General features: G+C 40.7%; 1 protein-coding gene across 3 annotated transcripts in view; it reads left to right on the top strand.

Moving 5' to 3' along the window:
• Window positions 1-22,598, top strand: part of SIL1 (SIL1 nucleotide exchange factor) — a 234,215-nt gene that overhangs the window by 140,606 nt on the left and 71,011 nt on the right. For all 3 annotated transcript variants that reach the window (XM_050962729.1, XM_050962731.1, XM_050962730.1), the window contains 2 exons: window positions 563-754; window positions 7,452-7,573. In XM_050962729.1, the coding sequence (XP_050818686.1) occupies window positions 563-754; window positions 7,452-7,573 (314 nt within the window). The remainder of the gene's footprint in view (window positions 1-562; window positions 755-7,451; window positions 7,574-22,598) is intronic.

Below are 22,598 nucleotides of genomic sequence, written 5' to 3'. Positions count from 1 at the left end.
TTGTCATTTGGGAGCCTTTGGGATGAAAGACACTGTATAAAAATGTGACAAGATGACGATGATGTTAGTATTGAATGGACTTAAGTATTGTGGCACTTTTAGCCTTATGGCATATCAAGGAGTAATGCTTTTATATTTTGCTTAATCTTGAATGGTGTGTAGGAAGAGGATAAAGAGATGATATAGAATGGTAGGTGCAGACAAAACTATGAGGTAATTTCTTCTCTCTTTATATTAGTATCTAAAGGTATTTAGGCACCTAAAGATGCAGATAGAAACTTAATGGAATTTTCAAAAGCTCAAATTCCCCCCTGATTTCAGTTGGAGTTAGGTATCTATACACTTTTAAAAAATTACACTGAGTGCCTATTTACATCTTTAGGTGCCTAAATACCTTAAAAATCTGTCCCTAAATCTCTAAATCAAGGCCTTCAAACTCACTGAAGGTTAAATTCCACTTTTAAGTTGTCTGTAGGTGGGGCGTACCTTTAGGATGATGTACTCCCCAATCCACTGTTTTATCATCTGTATTTCCTTTGGTTTTATTTCTCTCATTTCCAAGGCTAATCTGGAAGATGTGAGAAAAAGGTTTCGTCCCATAGAAGAGCTGAAGAAGGAGTTTGAAGAACTCAACATGAAGATAGAAACTGATTTGGAAGTTATGGTTAAATTAATCAACAAATTCAACAGCTCTACTTCTGCTCTGGATGAAAAAGTAGCAGCACTATACGACCTTGAGTATTATGTTCATCAGGTGAGGTAACAAAAAAACATTAACAGCTGCTGTGTAAAATCCAGGGAATATGGTATCATAAATGCGGTTTTATTCTTCTTTTCAATATCAGATAATACAAATTAATTATGGCAATCCGAGGACAATAAGTGATTTCATAGGACCACTGCAGGGCTTATTTTATATCTGCATTTCTAATACATTGTTATTCTAAACTGATAAAATATAATCGCTATTTACCTAGAGGCCAAGTTTTCGCAATTTGTGATGTGCTCTCAGCCTTCTGTATGTATCAGTCTTTTTGCATGTGGTGGTTGAAGATGGGTTTTATTTGCCATTTGTGTGTATATTTTTATTGTTGAAGTTGTTAGTCAGTGCCCTGAATGCCTTACAGGATACAGGGATGGATACTTTATAAATATACATAAAAATATTATTCTTCTATTATTACATGAAAGGCATCTGTTGTCCTGTGTGACTAGGGTGGCCAAATGTTCTGGTATTATTGGGACCATCCTGATACGAGGGGCTTTATCTTTTATATACACAACTATACCACTACAGAAAAAAGAAGTGTCCCAATTTTTTTCATACTTGCTATCTGGTCACCCTATGTGTGTAACCCTTCATGATTATCTCTCCTCACACTTCTCCATACAGAAAGCCACTGTATCAAGAAAGATAACCCAGGCATGCGCGCACACATACAGAAAGCCCATCGTTTAGCTCAGAATGACTTAGAAATGGGATATAGAACCTCTCAAATCTGGGGCCACAAGTGACCAGCATTTTTTGGCCACCAAACAGCTGTCTGATGGTAGGTGAAATGAGTTTCAGTTCCCAGTAAACAGATGCCCATGTCCCAAAAATCATTTTCAGCATCTATTTGCTTTCCTGTGTGCAATCTCAGTGCAGAGACCGAGGACAGAATGTAGAGAAAAGTACCCTTTTATATCACATGCAGATGTGGTTCTGTCATGTTTTGTTTGAAGCAGATTGACAGAGGCAAATATAGGGAAGCTTCCACTGCTGTTCTCAGTGCTGAACCTTCTCTGGGGAGTTCAGTCTCCAGAGATGTTAATCTGGCACCTTTCACTAGCATGAAATGCATTTAAAAAACAGTTTTGGGGGGAAGCTAGAAAAAAATGGTCTGATGAGAAGCAAAGTCCATCTGCCAAGCTTCCTGCAAAAGAAAAATCTCTTTAAAGTATTATTTCCAGAGCTTTTCATCTCCTATTCCCATACTGAATCTTTCTCTCAGACATTCACAGAGTGGCAAACCTTGACACACTCTTTCCTTGCAATACTTTTGCTGCCACGTGCACCTGACTTACTCAAAGAATAAACTTGGACTGCCAGTGCCCTAATGGCTGGTTATATACACTCCAGGATCGGGGGGAACCAAGTTCAATCCCTGCGATTCAGAAATGCTAGTGTAGATGGTAAGTGCTCACTGCTTCCTGTTCTGTAGGACCAGAGGGGTGAAGGGAATCATACCCAAACACAAACAGGTGGGACTCTGAACTACTAGAAGAGAGAAAATGGAGGGGAAGCTGGAATACGAATGGAGGATAGCTGCAGTTTTATGGGCAGTCCCTCCATGCCCCACAGGCAGCTGATAAGAAATATTACCTGCCCTTCAGCAGACATAATTCTTTCTCCTCTTTCTTCCTCCAGCTAGTTCAGTGCACCCTGGATGTTATCTCTATTTAATATTAACTTTAGCAACACTTGCTTAGGCCATGGCTACACTGGAGAGTTGCAGTGCTGGTGGTGGATTTACAGGGCTGCAACTTAGTAACTGTCCACACCTGCAAGGCACATCCAGCGCTGCAACTCCCTGGCTGCAGCGCTGGCTGTACACCTGGTCTGCTTGGGGTATAACGATTGCAGCGCTGGTAATGCAGCACTGCTCGTCAAGTGTGGCCACTAAAAGCGCTGTAATTGGCCTCCAGGGTATTAGGAGGTATCCCAGAATGCCTGTTCACAACAAACCGGAAGAGTGGCTGAACTCCGGGCACCCCGGAGCTGCTTATCTAAAAAACAAACACAGCTCCTGTTTGCTCGAGCGAGCGGAGGCAGGCAGGGGAATTGCTTTGGAATGTTCACAGCTGTTTGCTTGAGGAGAGAAACCACACGGCGGAGGGGGAGGGGGGAGTCCATGTTGAGCAGCTGCTTATGTGGTCTGAAGGCTATTTAGGAGTGCATAATTTGCATTTAGTGAATAAGAGAGAGGTGGGGAAGGGGTCGAAACTTTTAAAATGATTGAAGATAGGTGCTGTGTGTCTTCCAGTCCTTAGAACTTGCAAGGCAGGGAGCTGACAACAGTGTCAGCTCCAAAAATCCACTCTCTCTGTCTCCCCCATGCTCCCTATCACACTCCACCCCACCCCCCATTTTTGAAAAGCATGTTGCAGCCACTTGAATGCTGGGACAGCTGCCCACAATGCACCACTCCCAACAGCGCTGCAAATGTGGCCACACTGCAGCGCTGGTAGCTGTCAGTGTGGCCACACTGCAGCGCTTTCCCTACACAGCTGTACGAAGACAGCTGTAACTCCCAGCACTGTACAGCTGTAAGTGTAGCCATACCCTTAGTGTAATTACTGAAGGGCAGACAAATACGCTCCTGGAGCATAACACAGAAAGGAATTAGTCAAGAGTTCTCTGTCCTGTGACTCAGTCTACGTCTTCACTACCCGCCGTATCGGCGGGTAGCAATCGATTGCTCGGGGATCGATATATCGTGTCTCATCTAGATGCGATATATCGATCCCCGAATGCACTTATATCGATTCCGGAACTCCACCAACCCAAACGGAGTTGCAGAGTTGACAGGGGGAGCCGCGGACATCGATCCTGCGCCGTGAGGACGGTGAGTAATTCGATCTTAGATACTTCGACTTCAGCTACGTTATTCACGTAGCTGAAGTTGCATATCTGAGATCGATTTTCCCCCGTAGTGTAGACCAGCCCTCAGTTACACCAGTGCAGCCTGATAGATCTGAGTAGCAATCCTTAACAGGACATTACAGAAGAGTGTAGAAAGCAAGAAGCCAGAGCTACGCAGACCTATTGAGGAAGAAGGTTGGCTCTATTCCATCTTCTTTACAAGGTGATGGCCCAGCAAGTCTTTCAAGCTCCAAGTTAGATCCTACTGCACCACTAATGCTAATACTCCAGCTCTTGTGTGCTACCCTGTACTGGCTCCTCAGGCCTCAGAATGCGAAGTGTACTGTTGATGGGAAGCCCTGGAGTGGAAAATCTTTTGTACTCTGAGGTTTCCTAGCAGAGTATTACTGTCTGCTCTGAGGAGCAAGTCATGGGGAAGTTCCAGATTGCTGGCACATAAGCAGTGATCGGTCCCTCAGGATCTAGCAGAGAAGCCACTGGATGTGCTGAGCTCAACCTTAACAATGTAATCAGGGGAGGAAGCAGTGGTAAGGGGTCAGGTACTGGACTGGGAGACTTACCCAACTTGATCTTTCACAGAGAATCAACTCAGGGTCACAGGTCTTCTCCAGCTCTTACTTTGCCAGAATCAGTTGGCCCCTATGCTAATCAGGATTCAGCTTAGTGTGTTTGGGGCAGCTGTGGAGAGACAGAGAATGCTGTGCTGGTATCTGTAACATGCAAAAAACAAAGCAAGTATAAAGAAAACCAGAGCATAACTCATTTATAAACAGAGCCCAGAGTATTTACACCCCAGTGCACACAGAGCCCAGGCCCCTTTTCATAGTTTGCGGTCTCATTTTTCTCTCTCAGATTATTTACTCTTCTTTCCTTGTCTTTTTCTTCCTTTCCCTTCAGAACTGCAACACGATTTATTTCCTCTCTCTGTCTTATTGACAGTCTACTTTTCTCTCATTTCTAATATCTCCTCTCTCCCCATTTTCTCTCTTTCTCTCCCAATTTAAAGCTGCTCTCTCTGTGACTGCTGTCAATTTACTTGTCTCCCCATACCCCCACCTTGGCCGCATGCTTCCTTGAATGAGTGCTCGTTTGATCTTGGGCTTTCTTCTCTGCTGTTTTCAATGGGCTGGAGCTAAGCATTTGCTATAACAACACTGCATATGTTGCTCAGCAAAGCATTCCCAGCTCCTCAGGGAAGTTCATGCAGTGGCTCTCAAACTTTTTTACTGGTGACCCCTTTCACATACCAAGCCTCTGAGTACGACCCCCCCTCTTATATAAAAAAGTGTTTTTAATTTATATTTAACACCATTATAAATGCTGGATGCAAAGCGGGGTTTGAGGTGGAGGTTGACAGCTCGTGACCCGCCATGTAATAACCTTGTGACCCAATGAGGGGTCCTGACCCCTAGTTTGAGAACCCCTGGGTTAATGCTTATGTGCTCTCAAAAAAAAGAAAAAACAAAGAATGTGAGGAGTTGCAGTTTTCACAACAGATGCCAAGAAACAAAATAAGGTTAAAATATTTTTTAAAAAAGTTTTTATCTCATTTTTACAATTTATACTCCAGTCTTGTGACTGGGAGACCTTTCATGGGAACTGGAGCTAGACTATGGGAACCGCTCCCAGGTGAGAGTAGAATGACAACTGACCTCACTGCAATCAGTATTAAATGCAAAACTCATGTTTTTTGAATTGGCTTTCCCTCACTAAGCTCTTTATATAGACATATCTGCAAAGTGTAAACTAACAAATCTGTTGTTCCTACAGACTGAGAGAGACTTGATATTTCTAGTTTCAAATATTGTTAAATATTACGGTGATTGGGCATAATCAAGGCGATTAGATTAGATTTATATTGCAGTTAAGATAACTCTAAAGGGGGGTTGACTCAGAGAAGGGCAAGGAGATACATAAGGTCAGGCTTATAGAAGAGTTAGAAGAATGTGATCCAAAAGGATTTAGGAAAAAAACTGTTGCTGCAAAAGGTAAATGATCTCACAACTGGACTCCAAGGTACAATTGATTCTTGCTGAGGAGGGTAAATTGCCAAATGAATGTTGGGTACCACCTCATAATGAATTACAGATAATGCATATAAACCTAAGTCCTGATTTAGTAGGATTTAGGCCAGGGGTCGGCATCCTTTCAGAAGTGGTGTGCCAAGTCTTCATTTATTCACTCCAATTTAAGGTTTCGCGTGCCGGTAATACATTTTAACGTTTTTAGAAGGTCTCTTTCTATAAATCTATAATATATAACTAAACTATTGTTGTACTTAAAGTAAATAAGGTTTTTAAAATGTTTAAGAAGGTTCATTTAAAATTAAATTAAAATGCAGAGCCCCCTGGACCGGTGGCCAGGACCCGGGCAGTGTGAGTGCCACTGAAAATCAGCTCACGTGCCGCAGGTTGCCCACCCCTGATTTAGGCAGTGAAGTCAATGAGACGGCTTACATTAAGCACGTGAATCAGTGACTGTATGATTAGGATCCTGCTGAAGTATTTGACCCATAACCAATTTTGTTAAAGGGACAAAAATCTTGATTATTAAATCTGAAACTAATCTGCTAACTCTGTTATACTCTATTTGGAGTATTTTGTTACTTTTAGCACTTCAGTCAGCTTAGGCAGGGAACCCGAAATGGTCAGTTTTACCTTGTCGACCCAACAGTCTCTTTTTTTGTTGTTTTTCAGTGTTTCTGTCTCCATCACCAAATGGGAATGGTGGGAATTCTAACAACAAAATGTTCCATGAATATACAAACAATTTTGAAAATTCCTTGAAGACTACTCTCTCTAGTAGATTTTTGAAAAATCATTCTTTTAAATTTACAAGCACTAAACTTTGCACTAAGTAAGCCTGAACTACTTGAGACTCTCCCTTTAGGTAACAATTGCAAACTACTTGCAGGCACTTTTCTAGTGTTGATTCAGATTTATTTTTCCCTCCTTTTCCTCTGTGATAGCCCAAAATCTGTTTCAAGTCAAAGTGCAGCAGATGAATGTACGAATATTAGAACATAGATTATCAGACCACTGGTTCATCTACTCTGGAATCCTCTCTGAGTGGTCAGCCTAGTATTGGCTGCTTCAGAGGAAGGCACAAGAAACCCTGCAGCAGGCACTTACGGGATAACCTGCGTCCAAGGAAAGTTTCTTGCTAGCCTCCATTAATTCAAGGTTGGCTTCTGCCTTTCAGGTTAACACAGTACCTTGCACTATATTAATGTTGAATGTCAGGAATAGTTTGTCCATCTCTTGCTTTAACCAGAAGCGTAGAATGTGAAGTTAGTGCATTATTGCTGCTGCTGACGGGCTGCTTGACAATTATTTCTAATACTTCAAGCCTGCCAATTACAGCTCACTTTGTGTGTATGTATAACATACAGTTCCCTCTGTTCCCAATAATGGCCTTCTAGAGTGAGAATAAGTGAGAATTTACTTTGTTTTGACAGTGTCAGGTTCCCTGAGTTAACAACACGTGTCAGGGGAAAGTTTTGATAGCTAATCAAATTATTTGAATTCTCAGTGGTGTGTTGTATATTTGATAATAGCCACCTGTCAGCGTATATTGTTTCTGGAAGTGTGGAATGTGATGCTCACAGGGAGCAGTGTATGATTTATGAGCCATGATTTTTTCTTTAATTTTAAGAAGCTTTCAAAACAAAATTCCAGATAGATTTGGAAAAGATAAAATTGACTTAGATGTTATGTTATTCTAATTTACTTTGCTTGAAAACTTGATGGGAACCCAAGTGATGCATGTTAAGTTTTACATTAGTGTGGAATCTATTCATTCATAGGTGGACAATGCAAAAGACTTTCTTTCCTTGGGTGGACTTCAGCTTGTGATTAATGGACTAAACAGCACCGAGCCTGTGCTAAAGGAACATGCTGCCTTTGTCCTGGGAGCTGCACTATCTAGGTGAGCAGTGCGTGTGCGCTCACTGGGAATAGGAGTGGGGGAGGATGAATGGGAAAGAATAGCTTTTTAAAAGATCAGACAGTCAAGATACTTTTCTTCACCTTTCTGAAGAGATGAGTATTTTATCCTATCTGGTACACATGAAAAATTCCAAGGCTAGTGGAAATGTGACACTACAGAGATTTCCCTTCTCTTCTCTTCTCCCTCCCTTTGTCTTTTTTTTCTTCTCTTCTCCAGGGAACAGTTCATTTTTGAATAGTGAGATTGTAACATCAGATACACTTTAGTCTTCTGGGAGAACACAAGTCAAGGTTCTGAATCCAGGGGCCTAATTTTGCCATTGAAATGCACATGTGTAATTCCTAACATGTAAAGGCTAAACTTGCATTGGAATTGATGGCAAGAAACTGAATAAATGATGGGCTGATCGGAAAGGTGTTTATAATTCATTTAAAGATGGCTACCATGGAAAGGAATCCATTTTTCCTCATGTTACACTGTGTTCTAAAGTGCTTCAAATTGTAGGAATGTTGCCAGCTTGGGTTTGAATGTTGGTTTTTGTTTTAAAGGCTTTTATAGTCAGTGTGGTGAGGAAGAGGTAAATGTGAATAACAAACACAGAGAAGTCAAGGAACACAGAGAGAAGGCTGAAAGCCAGAAACCTTTTTTAAAAAGCCTGCTTGTTCTTATGCCTTGAAATACAGTCACACTTTAAAAAATGACAAATAATTCACAATAATGTATTCTATAAAAGCTAGCGTTTCTTTTAGAGGCTTACATACAATGGGGCAGATCCTCAGCTCGTGTGAATTGGCATACTCCATTGACTTCAGTGAAGTTACACGATTTGCACCAGCTCATGATCCGTCTCACAGTTTTCAGACCAAGCTTGAATTTTTAGTCTCAGTGAGATGTGCCAAGTAAGCTAAAAAAAATTCCTAACTCAAAATGAATTAATGTGATAGGCTGGTTTCTTTGTCAGACACTCTTTCAGAACTGAAATGCAATCTCTGCTTTATATTCTGATTATTTAGAGTACCATTTAAAACTACATCTTCAGTGGTTTTATTGGACTTTCTGCTAATGTGTAGAAACTTAATTGTAAGTTTTACATCTGTCATATATCCGGGGTAGCTGTGTTAGTCTTATCCACAAAAACAACAAGGTGTCCGGTGGCACCTTAAAGACTAACAGATTTATTTATTATGCCCAAATAAATCTGTTAGTTTTTAAGGTGCCACCAAACACCTTGTTGTTTTTACATCTGTCATAGATGCAGTGTAGGGAATTTGGAAACATTTAAGGGCAATTGGAAATATCAAGGGGAAAATTTTAAACCACATCTTCCCTGAGAAAGCTAAAGCAACACAGTCATGACACAAGAAATTAATGATTGTTCACTAATGCATGTATATTTTTTCTCACTAAATTACAAATGCCTGTTGTGGGGAAGAAGTATATCTTTCTCAGATATGGTACTAAAGTACTGTTCTTGCAAATATTTAATTTTTTTTTTAAAGAGCTTTCTGACAGATGGTAACCTTCAGTGGTTCAGATGATGTACTGTCTCATTCCTTCGTTCCCATATTTGAGGAAATTTTTGTTCTTTTTACCTGGCTGTGCTTAAACTTTTTTATTAAATAGACATTTACATGCTGACATGTTTAGTTTGTGATATCTGGTTAATTTATTTGTTTGTAAATTATCTAAGTGCTTATTTTATGTTCCTTTTTAAACTTCCCTGGACATTCAGAGTACTTCACTCAACGCTTTTTTTTTTTTGCATTGTTTTTTTTTTCTAAATCAAGATTACTATTACTATTGTTATTATGTATTAAGCCTGTATTGTTGCATGGGTGTGGCAGTTAGGTGAAGATAATCCACCTTCTGTGCAGTCTCCTTCATACAACCAATGAATTTGTTGTATGCACATTAGCAGTAGAATAAGGGTGGTGATTGGGTGAGTTATCTCTGATATCACAGTGGTCTAGGACTTATAATTCATGAAGTCAGAATGGCTGGCCTTAATAATTAGGTGGTAACAGACCCTCATCTCACTGATGATTGAACCTGGTGATACTCTAGATGAAAAGAGCTCTCAACTATGCTTGTAGCTGTAGCACTGATTTTCTTCAAATTTGGTTTGTCCTTGAAAACCATGGGTCAGAGCCCCTTGTGGAAGGGAAGAGCAGAGGCCATGGATGCTATATTACTGTGTAGCTTATTCCATTGTTGTTCTGCTCCCATTTAATGCTCTGTTGTCAGTGCTGAGAGGAGTCCATCTTAGCCAAGGATCTGGATTTCTCCAACCCCATCTCACGGCCCGGAAAAGTATGTTTTTTCCAAATATATTCCGATTTATTCAGAACGATGTCACCACTTCCCCCTGAGGTGCAGCAAAACCACAAACTTCCATACGTTTGACCTAGTGATATTTTGCTGTCAGTGAGTTCTTGAAGATCTCTTGTTCAGCTTACTATTATCTTTTACTGGAGACTGTTATTTTTGTATTGTCAAAACTAAGTATGTGTGTGTGAGAGAGAAAGAGACTGCCCTCTAGTGGCTGGGTTACAGTAGCTTTGTGCTGCAGGCTTGTGTTTTTGAAGTAGAGGGTCCTACTCTTTACTCTTTTCCCCTTACTACACATATTAAAAAAAACAAAACTTGTCCATATATACAAAAACAACAAGTCTAATCCTACTTATGTACTAATCAAATTGTGTGGTTGAGAGAAGAGAGTGTTGCTATGGAGGAATGCAAGAGTTCATCCATTGTTTTTTCTTCTAAGTCATTAGTTTTGAGGTTCTGAAAAACTGGTCTTAGCCACCTAATCTGTGATCACATCAAATGTTATTCAGTGTAGTTAGATCCATTTAAATGGTACTAGTATTGTAACTACTGCAACTTTTCATGGTCTTGCTGTTTTAAAACCTCAACAAAATGTTTTCTGTTCAGGAGTTTGCCGAAGTAAAGTTGATTTTAAACAATTCTCAAGTGCTGTGATTGCAAATAAAAGTTAAATACACTAACAAAAATAATTGTTAGTCTTGTGCCTATCGTACATTTAAGTATCCATAATTCACTAACAGTATATGCCAATACACAACATTATCTGGATTGTCAGTGATTGCATTAGCATAAAAGCATGTTAACATTTATCCGGTGCTGCTAAAATGTAAATATATATAAGTATAAAGTATTAAGATTTAGCATTCTGGAAGCAAGTAAAACTACTGTATGGAAAAAGCTTCTGCATGCTTTTGATTGTACACTGGAGTACTATCAGACTGACAGAGTGTTAGAACCTGAAGGTAATCAGGATTCACACCGCTGGGTCCTAAACATCACAAAAATGTTAATGTTTTATGCAAAGAGGAGCTATATTAAGCTAAGAATATTTCCAATGAGAGAAGTCTTCTGATGTCCTGAGACTATTTACAGCCCGTAAAATTCCTTGTTGTGTAAATCAAGTACAGGGAAGGCCATGGACAAATTGTATCTATGTATTTCACGATATCAGAGATAAAAGTACAAAAATAGTTTTGTGTAGTATCTCAATCTTTAAAAGATTTACATCAGAAAACATTTTTTTCACATTTGGTAATTTTTAAAATTAAATATTTCTAATAAAGGCATTTTCATAAACAGTGTACAAGGGGAAAATAAACTATATTCAATGTACAGTGCATATTTCATCCCAGGGGATCCCTAAGCGCTTTACAAACTTAACCAGCTGATAATCATCCACTGCTGAAATGCAGCCACATCTGGGATGAAGTACAGCAGATGTTTAACAATGCATAGCAGTTTGACACAGTAGTTTAGGAGAGGAGTGATAATACCAAACATATTTATATAATGCTTTTCCCCATAGGTCTCAAAGTAAGTGTCATTGTCTCCATTTTACAGACAAGCAAACTGACACAAAGAAGTGACTGGCCCAAGGCCACACAGCAAGGCATTGAGAGAGCCAGGATTAGAACCCACATCTCCTGACTCCCAGTCATGTTGTCTGGGACACACTGACTCCATATCCAAAATACCTAGAAATAAATCACCCATTTATGTTTGGGAAAGCACAGTGTTCTCGGTGTGTTTGGCCCAGTAGGCCTGCTCCCCACATCCAACATTTTTTGGCCTGTTTCCTCTCTGCCAGCTTTGTGGGAATCTCTGTCCCTCTCCTGAGGTATTCCTCATTCCAGTATTTTTCTGGGATGTGTTCCTCCTTTCTCTCCTCTGTGTGGCTTCGTTCCTTTCTTACACCTTCTCCTGAAGGTAGCTGAAGCTGCACCTAGCACAATAAGAACTAGGAAGTGTATGGGGTATCAGTTAATTAGACTGCTTTCTCCGGTTTCTTCCTGCAGTGAGAAATGGCTGAGGAATCATCAGGAGAAGCAATGAAGACAGCCAGGGGAATAACAGGGGTTTAACAAAGATGGCAATTGTTTTGCTTACTGTTTGTTTTTCTTACAACCCCCCTGTTAAACTAAATGAACATATTTGTACAGTAAATTTCCCACTAACCAAATCAACATCCATTATTCATAAATTACAGAGCAGCCTGACATTGCATCCATCACAGAAAGTTTTAGACCCTTCAGTGCTACTTGGGGGGGAGGGGTTGATAGAAGAGATCTGCGCATTTACTTTCCTAAAAAATACAACACAGAAAAACAAAGTCCTTTTTCTCAAGGTCTAATGAATCTATCTGCTGTGTGTAGGTATTTATTCTGTGCTCAATGCCCATCACCATGAGATCTGAGCACTTTATCTCTGGACCCTAGAGCTTTATGCCTTCCTTCCTCACAAAAGGTGGGTCTGTTACCACTGTCATTCAGTGATGTCAGTTCTCCATACTTGTATGATTTTCCTATTATATCCAGTCTCAGTCTTTGTTGGGGTAAAGAAGTGAATAGTCAGCGCCTGCATCTGAAAAGTTCACGTGTCAAGGGGGAAAAGTTTCTACTAGATTTCAATCATTTGAAATAAAGTCAGATTTTGCACTGAAACCTGTTGGCAGTTTTGTCTGCTAAACAACATTCAGAGTCTGGCATAAAGCAATAAAACTCAATAAAATTAAAATTAAAACCAGTGCATTCTTAACTCATAAGGATATAAGAATTTCTGGACAGGAAAATAAATCCACTTAACCTAACAAGCCCAGTCCCTGTACATTTATTTCAAATCCATCTTCATGTTTGTCCCTGCTTCCTCCAGCTTCACTCTATGTATTGCAACTGCTCGCTATCTCTTTATTCATTTTCAATATTTGCTTCAGTGGTCTTGTTTGACAGTTTATTTCTATGTGTACCACCGTTCAGATGAATTAATTCTAGCTGGATTCCTCATTTGCTCGTACTTTCTTGTTTTTTAGATTGTCTCTCCTGTTTTTGTTTGAACTCCTTACTAGTGTGGAATTATCAGCCTCACTGCACTTCGATTTCAAATTAATGTTATTGTGTCACCTAAAAGTTTTCCGTAATGAAAATAAACTCAGCCTGTTTAGCCTTCCCCATAACAAATAATCTTAAAGGAAAAACTGCAGTGCAGTATAAAACCTGGTTTAATCATTACATATAATTACACAGAAGAGTAAATCCCAGAACATTTTTAAGTGTCTGAAATATAATGAAAAAAGAGTAATTAACAATCATGTAGCAGGCTGCCATTTTTGTAATCTCATGAGACGCAGTAGGACAGAGAGAATTCAGAATATTAGAAATGTCTAGAAATCAAGGTTTTGACATTTTGGCTGTGTTTTAAAGGTAATTTCAGTATTTTATAAATACGTTTCTTAATTTTTATTAATTTAAAACTAGGTGAGCCAACTACTTTTTAATGAAGATGATACTTATACTATCTTTTAACTAAGGATCTCAAAATACTTTGGCATTACCAATGAATGTAACCTGTAGAGAGTGGGGACTGGGGATGCTATTTTGTAGCTGGGAAAATGAGCCCAGATTAAGTGACTTGCCCAAGGCCATTAATTGGTGGGACGGAACCCGGATCTCCTGGCCCTCCACCAGGTGCTTCCACCCTTGGATCATGTTTCCATAACCAAATTTAAAATAGATATAATTTACCTTATAGCATATTTAACTTCGTTGATTTCCAGTGGCTTTTAATAGGACCTGAATTCTCTCAATCCTAATGAATCTGAATTTCCCACTGGGGAAAATAGTGCAATTGGCTGGATATTCCCCTCAACATTCTCTAGCAGAGTAAGCAGAAGCCATCTGAAATGTATGTAGAAGACAGAAGGTTGTTTGGGGGAGTAGAGTCTTTACATCCTGCTCACCAACTCCTTCCAAGCATGCTCTCCTTCAACCAGCAGAATTACCACCAGCAAATCCTGAGAGAGAATATGTTCTGTGCCATTCCCTCTGTGTGGGTGAGGTGTGGCTGATGGGATCATAGCTCCTTAGGAGGCTATGCTCTCATAGAGGAAGAGGTAACATGGAGAACAAAGTCAGAGGAAGAAGACGGCCTCTCTCTAGGCTCAAAACCTCCTTTGTGTCCAGATCTGCAGGGCTTGTAGGTTGTATGCACTGCATTCATGACCCACCAATTCTGGAGGAAGGCACTCTTCTGGGAACTGTGCAGTAGTGTTTCCTACAGCTTTCTCCCCTTCCTGTGGTAAAACCTGTATTATACAGTCCTACCATGTATCACAAAAAAAAATGCAGGATTTAGTGGGAGAGCCATGAGACCCAGCTGCTGAAGTACTGCTGTGGTGTATGGAAAACTCATTATTTATTCCGTCTTTTCTTCAGTAAATGTGTAGTGTGTGCAGTGCTCTAAGGTGTTCTAATTACTGCTGTTTCCCTTTAAAATATGTATTCAGCCTGATTACTTTAAGTTATAATTACCTTCATGAAGAATAAGAGCCTGAATGGTAGTCTAGCAAAGGCGTAAACAGTGTTTAGTATAAAAACAACCTGGATTCCATTGTGTCCTCTCCCTGTGTTTATTCCTTGCTCATATATTGTTTTTCTTTTTTACTACAGCCTCTACACTCAGCTAAGGGCTTCAAAGAGTTTTCTCCATAACACCTACATTATTTTCCTAACCTACCGTGACTCTTTAGTTTCACTTGTTCCTATATTTTTCAAACCACTAGGTACAAAATGTTCCACAAATAATAGGCAATCCAGCTACCCTTTAATAACATTGCATGGAATGCTGGAGGGGGCTATCATGATTATACTAGGTTTAAAAAGTAAACTAAATAGACAAAAAAGATCATAGTGGGGGAAAGAGGTAGAACAATGAAAACACCGAATGCATGACATCTCCTAAATTATGTACCAGTTCTGATTAGCGTTTGTCATGGACAAAGCTGGCCTAGAGAAGATTGCAGTCAGTTACCTCAATGTGTTCAGGATCCAGATGACAGTTCCTTCTGCTTATGTTCCCCTCCCTACCTCCAATTTCTGCTTTTATGGATTTAATAGTTGGGCAAACTATGTGCAGTGAGTTTTGGAAGTTGTATTGATCCAGCTTTTTCAATATAAACTTGAATGCCACAATCAGATTTTGTAAGCTCTGACCTTACAATATGTGGGGTTCCAAGTTCTTAGAGCTGAGGATTTGGCCATGAGTTGCCTGTCCATCCAGCTGCCAGGAGTTAAGGGGTGGCCCTGACAGATAATTGTCTCCTCCCCTCTTGTTGCTCTAGTGTCGGCAACCTTTCAGCAGTGGCGTGCCGAGTCTTCATTTATTCACTCTGATTTAAGGTTTTGCGTGCCAGTAATACATTTGAACGTTTTTAGAAGGTCTCTTTCTATAAGTCTGTAATCAATAACTAAACTATTGTTGTATGTAAAGTAAATAAGATTTTTAAAATGTTAAAGAAGCTTCATTTAAAATTAAATTAAAATGCAGAGCCCTCCGGACTGGTGGCCAGGACCCAGGCAATGTGAGGTGCCACTGAAAATCAGCTTGCGTGCTGCCTTCGGCACCCATGCCATAGGTTGCCTACCTCTGCTCTAGTGCAGTGGGAGATGGGGCTGGCCTATTAGATGCAGAGCTAGCCTGGGATGAGGGTTCCCCAAAAAATCGTCCTAAACAGCTGCTTGCTTTGATTGTGTCTAAGGCTGGTTCCTGCCTATATTGATGAGAAAAAAGGAAGAGAGAAGAAATATCAAGTGCAGTGATCAGGATCCACTTCCAGGCTAGCAGTGCCCAATTAGCTTGCCCTCTATCGATATGACTTGAATTGGGGATTGTGATGATTTGGGGACTCTATCTATATACAGCTTATGAATTTTGTTTCTTTACCTCCATCTTGGGCTGTAATTCCAAGGCGTAGCGGTACAGCAGGGTCATTAAAACATGATGTCCTCTATTCAGGTGGAAACACCTGTGGCTACCATCCAAAAGAACCAGTCTGCCCGGGTGGGTGAGTAACTAAGCAGTGGATCAGCTGGTGGGGGGCTGTGATCACCTGACGAGGTTGATGGTGTGTGAGAGTGGGGGGGGGGGTGTTGTTATACAAAAGGGAGTGGTGGTTATAAAAAAAAAAAAAAAGGGGTATTTTACTGACCATCATGGGGGGAGAGAGCGCAGGAGGAAGGTAGCTGCAGGACAGAGAGAGAGAGACTCTGAGGGGACCCTGGACAGCCTAGTGGACTCTGACCAAATCCCAAAGAATACCCAAGAGCGATGGGGGCACTGAGGCAGGGTTGAGTGTTGTATTGTTTTGTCTAGATCTGTATATTTTTTCGGCTGTCTAAAGTAACAAGTGATTGATTTTGGAACCATTTGCAAAGTCTGTGTGTGTTATGTATCTGGGGAGGTAAACAGTAAAACTGAGTGCCCACAAGAGTGGAGCTCTGGAAAAGAGTGTACTTACGCAGACAGGAGGTCTTGGCAGTGTTCCGCACTGGTCCTGGTCCCACTTCCATGAAGAGGTAACAGTGTGAGTATCTGCCCGAGAAGTATGCCAGAGAGACCAAAAAAATTGATAGAGATAGAACTTATGCAGACGAAGGGAAGGTTAAAAGCATACAGGTTTATTGTGAGATACCCGAGCACAGCAGCCTGGTGAGTACAACAGGGGAAACTTTACCATGTCTCTGATTCTCTCTACTCTTTTGTATGGAGTGTTTTAAAATGCTTTGAGAGGTAATTTAACCCTCCCCTAAAAAGGCTTGAATTGTTACTGTACAAGGATTGTTCCCTAGTTCTTCCTCCAATAATGTCTTTTGAACCATCTTTTTAGCCATTACTACTTTCCCCCATTGAGACCTCCTGGGAGTTTTATATTCTGTGAGTGGGATCTGTTGTGATAGGTCTTGACAGAGAAGAGAGAATTACTTACCTGAAATTGTTGTTCTCACAACCATTCCCCATTTGCCCATCCCTAAGGAGTTCAGAGCCTATGCCATTCTTGGGATACATATTGTGATCACTTTTTATACTATATACTGCTTTCACTAAAAAGAAAGTGATCATCAGAGGCACTAGAAACTGCCTTGCATTTTTTAAAGGGGGCAACTTGCTTTACAGCAAGACCAATGGCTCAGAATTTTGAGCTACCGGAGTCTGTGCTGGCCATATACTAGAAGTACAGGCCCAGGTAAGTGAAGTGCCAAGGTGCACATCTCTAGAGAACATCTACAAGTAACTAATTCTCTCTCACACACATTAGATCACAGTAATCTTATTTCTGGGAAATCTTATCATATCCACTTCCCATAGTGTCTCAGCCCCTTGACACCTGACTACATGAGATCTGAATACATTTAAAAACTAATTTGGTTCACTAGATTCTCCATGCCATATGTCACTCTTCTTTTCTGCTGGATTTAATAAGTTTCCTGGGTACTGCAGCCCGTTTTATGAGCAGCCATCAAAGGATTCTGTCTTCACATCTAAGCCCTCAGCCTTCGATCAGAAGTGTCTAGCTGTCCCTCCAGTGCATTTAATTTTTCAGATTCTCTCTGTTTTAGTATCTAATGAATTTAACATGGAGTGCATTAGTATAATCTTTTGCAGCAGTCCTTTCCAGAGTCGTCTTTACTGAGTGCCCTGAAAATAAAGGGGCAGGGATGGATAAGGGACTCCAGCAGCAGTCAGATGGACCATAGGAATATGTGGCTGGAAAAAAATCCTGCTCACCAATGCTTATATATTTTTTGTACTATTCTTTACAGTTGTTTCTGCCTCTACATATAGTCCTTCTGGTACAGTTCAGTTAGAGGTGAAATTTAACCTGAATTTTGAATGTCCTGACTTCTATCAATCTGAAATGGCCCTTCAATATTATTTAAAGTGTGTGTGTGTGTGGGCGGAGGGGCCCTGGAGACGACTCACAGAACAGCTACAACACAAGCAGTGGCAGCACCGGCTTGCCCCCCTCCATGCTCGTCAGCATGTCTGTGGCCTTGAGCCCTGTTCTGGAATGACTTCCTCGGGGAGTGACTCTCCATGGTCGATCCAGTTCTTGGCCTCCCCTGCTGAGACCAAAAAGTTTGCATTTGAGAGGCAGTTATAGTGGTGGTTTTGTTTCGGTATGGTCACTGGGATTATGGACTCATTTTACCTAGGCCACTAAAGAGCCATCACCTCAACATAGGAATTGCTTCCCTTATCAAATAATGCAAGTAGGCCCATCTAGTCCAGTATCCTGTCTGACTAGGTGCTGCAGAAGAAGGTATAAGAACTCCTGTAATGGTAAATTATACAGTAAAATGCCAATGGGGTAAGTTTCTTCCTAACCCCAAGCAGATAGTGTAATGGAGCATATTTTAAACACCATTTCCAAATTCTAGTCCAGGCCCAGTGTAAACAGGGTGTCTGAACAAGCAGGAACCTGTGTTGTCAGCTTATGTACAAGTCTAAGATTTCTAGCCTCCCTTTGTTGTGTTTCTCACTTTGCTTCAGAAAAAGATTGCATTATTATCAATATGGTTTTAGAGTGTTTGTGAGTGTGAGCTGTAGCAAGCAGAAATTCATTTGTGTGCCTGTTTCATAGTCTTGAGAATTTTAAATTAATATGGTGCTGCTCTGTGTATTTAATATATCTTTATCCAGACTGGAAACTATAATGGCTCTGAAATGTTTCCTTCAAGAACTGCATTTTCTTCTTGAGTGTTTCATACTGAAATTGGTCTTAATTTCAGTTCAACTAGTGTGTAAAAACACAGTAAGCAATTATTAGTCCCCGAAGGAATAAAGACAGATGGAGCCCAAAATGGAATTGGCTTTATGATTAATTGAATCCTTCAAGAGTCAAACCAAGTCAGAGCTTGATCCCATTCAATCAGTGTCATGAGAGAGATTATTCTAACCTGAATCTCCGCAAGGTAAAAGTTGACAAAATAAATTTAAAAAATACAGATGTCATTTAATAGAATTGTCCCAATTTACTGTGTCATCTTCTTCCAGCTTTTAAAATGAAATTGGAAGAAACAAAGTAACATAAAGTGTTGTTTCGTATTATTTAGCACAGAACCTTGAGAGCATTCATGTGAAAGGTGTTACACAAAGCAGTAAATAAGGATAATAGTATAGTGTGCAGATGCAGGTTAATGTGAAGAAAATCAGGAAGCATATCTGTGTCCATTGCACATAAAGGTAGACTTTGTTAATGAGCTGCTTGATTTTAATTTGAAGCTCATAAAATGTATAGATTTGCAGACCTAAAATTAATACAAAGGTCTGCAATTCATGGTGGTTAAGTCTATAAATGGCTATTAGCCAGGATGGGTAAAGAATGATGTTCTTAGCCTCTGTTCGTCAGAGGATGGAGATGGATGGCAGGAGAGAGATCACTTGATCATTGCCTGTTATGTTCACTCCCTCTGGGGCACCTGGCATTGGCCACTGTCGGTAGACAGATACTGGGCTAGATGGACCTTCGGTCTGACCCAGTACAGCCGTTCTTATGTTCTTATGTCTAGAGCAGAGCATAGAGAATAAGTGGTTTTTGAGGGGACATTTGTGAGAACCCAGAACACAAAACAGAGGAGGGGAGAGATGAGTGTGTGGCTAGGGCATGGGACTGGGAGTCAGCAAATCTGGGTTTTGTTCCTGACAGCCACACATTACATGTGATCTTGGAAAAGTCTCTTCATTTCTCTGTGCTTTAATTTGCCATCTGTAAAATGAGGATTAGTATCCTTCCGTACTGCATAGAGGGTAACTACATTCAGAAATGCTAGCTAAGTTCTTTGAGATCCTCCAGTGAAAGATAGTGGTGACATTGAAAGTAGTAGTATTTATTGATTGTGTTATCCTTATCTTGGGCATTTCCTGATTATTATTTTTTTAGTCCGTAATGACATACCTTTAATAATTTCCTATCCTAGGTTTTTCCCTGGTTTATTAAAATGAAGTATATAAGAAAGGAATACAAAGAGACATTATAAAAAGGAATTTCTCTCTTCAGGACTTTAAAGCACTGGTTCCCTATACAAATTGGCAACAACACATGTAAATACCGCAACCAGGAATAGTTTTGTTGGCCACCTCTGGCATGTACTGTTCCATGCAGTTTGACAGGCCCATAGGAGAAAACCTTTCTCTGGAAAACCTCAGGAGTTGCACAGTTAGATAGTGTAACGAATGATTGCACAGTTGCTTTACAAAGGCTAGTTCAGTTCAATAGCTAAAATAGCCTCCATGAGTCTTTGTGAAGGAGGAAGGCAGAGGATCTGATTTAGTTGGTGGTAGTCCTGCCTTGAGCAGGGTGTTGAACTAGATGACCTCCTGAGGTCTCTTCTATGATTCTGGACTGACCAGGCCATACACCATCTCCTCCAGCCCCCTAAATACTACCCTCATTTGATCCTTCCCCTGTATCCTTGTGCAGTTGAGCTACACCAAATTGCTGCCGGGAGGGAGGAGGTTCCACACCTGTGGAGGAGGGAGCTTGACTTGCCAAATGCTGTTCCAGTTAGGGTTCATAGAAGCTTTAACATTAATTTTAAAGGAGAAAAGATTTGGCTCAGAAGGTTGAATCCACTCTCCAATGCAAGATGTTAAATGTGATACTGTGGCATGGACTGGAGTCAGGTCTGTATCCCCAGGCACTGAAAATACAGCTGTACAGATGGTTCCCTCCACCCAGAGGAGGGATATGGCTGATGGACTAGCTAATCCATCCTGCACAGAGATGGTGGGGTGAACCTGCTATAGGGAATCCCTGATACATCTGCTGAGGATCCATTGGTGCTCTCCTGAGTAGGAAGCAGAAGAAGCTGGAATAAGATTTTCCCCATACAGCAATATGATCTGAAAGGTGATCACAGTGGCAATGTAGTAGCAGCTTTCTGAATTTAAGAACTTGGTTAGAACCTTGCTCATTTGCACAAGTAACTAGGAGAGCTGCCATGAATGGCCAGTTTCTGTAAATTAGCAAGTAGTTGAACAAACATGCTGAACATCAAGGCCAGTGCCTTGCAAAATGCGCATTGTTCATTTGTTCTGACAAGTGCAATTTGGGTTCCATTATTCATGATACCCTTTAGCATAGCAGCAAATGTGCCATAGTGAATTTTGTAAAAGTAAGGAAGTCTTCGTAATGTGAGCACTCTGCAGGATTCTGCCATGAAATCTTTGCCGAGAAATGATATGAGGTTACAGTGGGTTTTCTTTTTCCCCTCTGGGAATTCAGGTTTGTGGATTAGTAGACTGCAGATTAACGAAGTAGTAGTTAGTGAGGGTCTATTCATTTTTAAGTTATAGACTAATAAAATAACTTTTTTTTAATTATTTTTTTGAAATCTAGGTCAGCGGTTTTCAAATTCCATTGCACCACGACCCCCTTCTGACAATAAAAATTACTATACCACACCAGGAGAGGGGACTGAAGTCCAAGGCCACCTGAGCCTCGCTGCCCCAGGAGGGTGGGGGGAACAAAGCCTGAGCCCTGCCAGTGTGGGGGAAAAGCCCGAGCCCCACCACCTAGGGCTGAAGCCCTCCTGGCCCCGGATGGTAGGGCTTGGGCTTTGGCCCCAGCAAGTCCCTGGCAACCCCATTAAAATGGGGTCATGACCCACTTTCGAGTCCCAACCCACAGTTTGGAAAACTGCTGATCCAAGTAGTTTAACTAGAACCAGTGAAATCTTTTTTTGTCTGTATTTTGGTAACTGTGAAAGGGCTGAATCAAGATTTCTTCGGGTTTACATATTATAAAATTGTTCAGGATTTAATGTATTGCTGTGATGAAAATATAGTGTAATTAGTTGGGCCATGTACATTCTCTTAGGGCTGGTTATTATGCACCACTCTCATTCTGGTCACAGAAGGAGCATTGGGCTGTGCTGTGAAGATAGCACAATGCATTTGCTTACAAAATACAGCATGCTACTAGTGGTGAACTGGTATAATTGGCTGGGGAGTAAGAGACAGCAATGGGTGAACAGGGAGAGTGAAGGACAGAGAAATTGGCATTTTACCAAGCCTAGAGTCTGGGTAATTACTGTCATACTGTATAGATGGAGGTGGGATTTTTATCCATTGAAATTTTTTAATATTTTTAATGCTTTTAGGGCAACTTAAAGTGCAGTCCTGCTCTACAGGGTGACTCTAAAAGCGCTATTGTTGCACTGCATATTTGTCTGCCTTTGGATGAAATGAGTTGAGCTTAAAAATAAAACTTTTTTTTTTAATTGTTGGCAGCCTTGCAAAAATTCTAATACGACTCTAAGAGTCAGTGAAGGTACTGTACTGTACTGTAGGCCAGCTAGTGCCTCAGTGGCTCCTAAGCAGCCTGGTGACCATTAGTGAGTTTGCTGAGCTGTAACTGATTGGAATTTAGTGAACAATTTTGGGATGATATACATCTGCACTTTGGGGCTATGCAGGTATAGTTATGGTGGTATAGTTTACACTGTAAGCTGTAGTGTAGATCCTTGCTACAGAGACAGAAGGGGTTTTTCAATCACTGCAATGAATCCACGCTCTCGAGGTGGTGGTTAGGTCAACAAAAGAATTCTACCATTGACTTAGTGGTATCTACACCAGGTTTTAGGTCATCTTAACTGTGTCTCTTGGGATGTGAATTTTTCACACT

This window comes from Gopherus flavomarginatus, chromosome 7 (assembly GCF_025201925.1).
Source record: "Gopherus flavomarginatus isolate rGopFla2 chromosome 7, rGopFla2.mat.asm, whole genome shotgun sequence".
Classification (NCBI taxonomy): domain Eukaryota; kingdom Metazoa; phylum Chordata; order Testudines; family Testudinidae; genus Gopherus; species Gopherus flavomarginatus.
The sequence above is the reverse complement of the archived record's forward strand: the minus strand, read 5'-3'. Positions and strand labels throughout refer to the sequence as shown.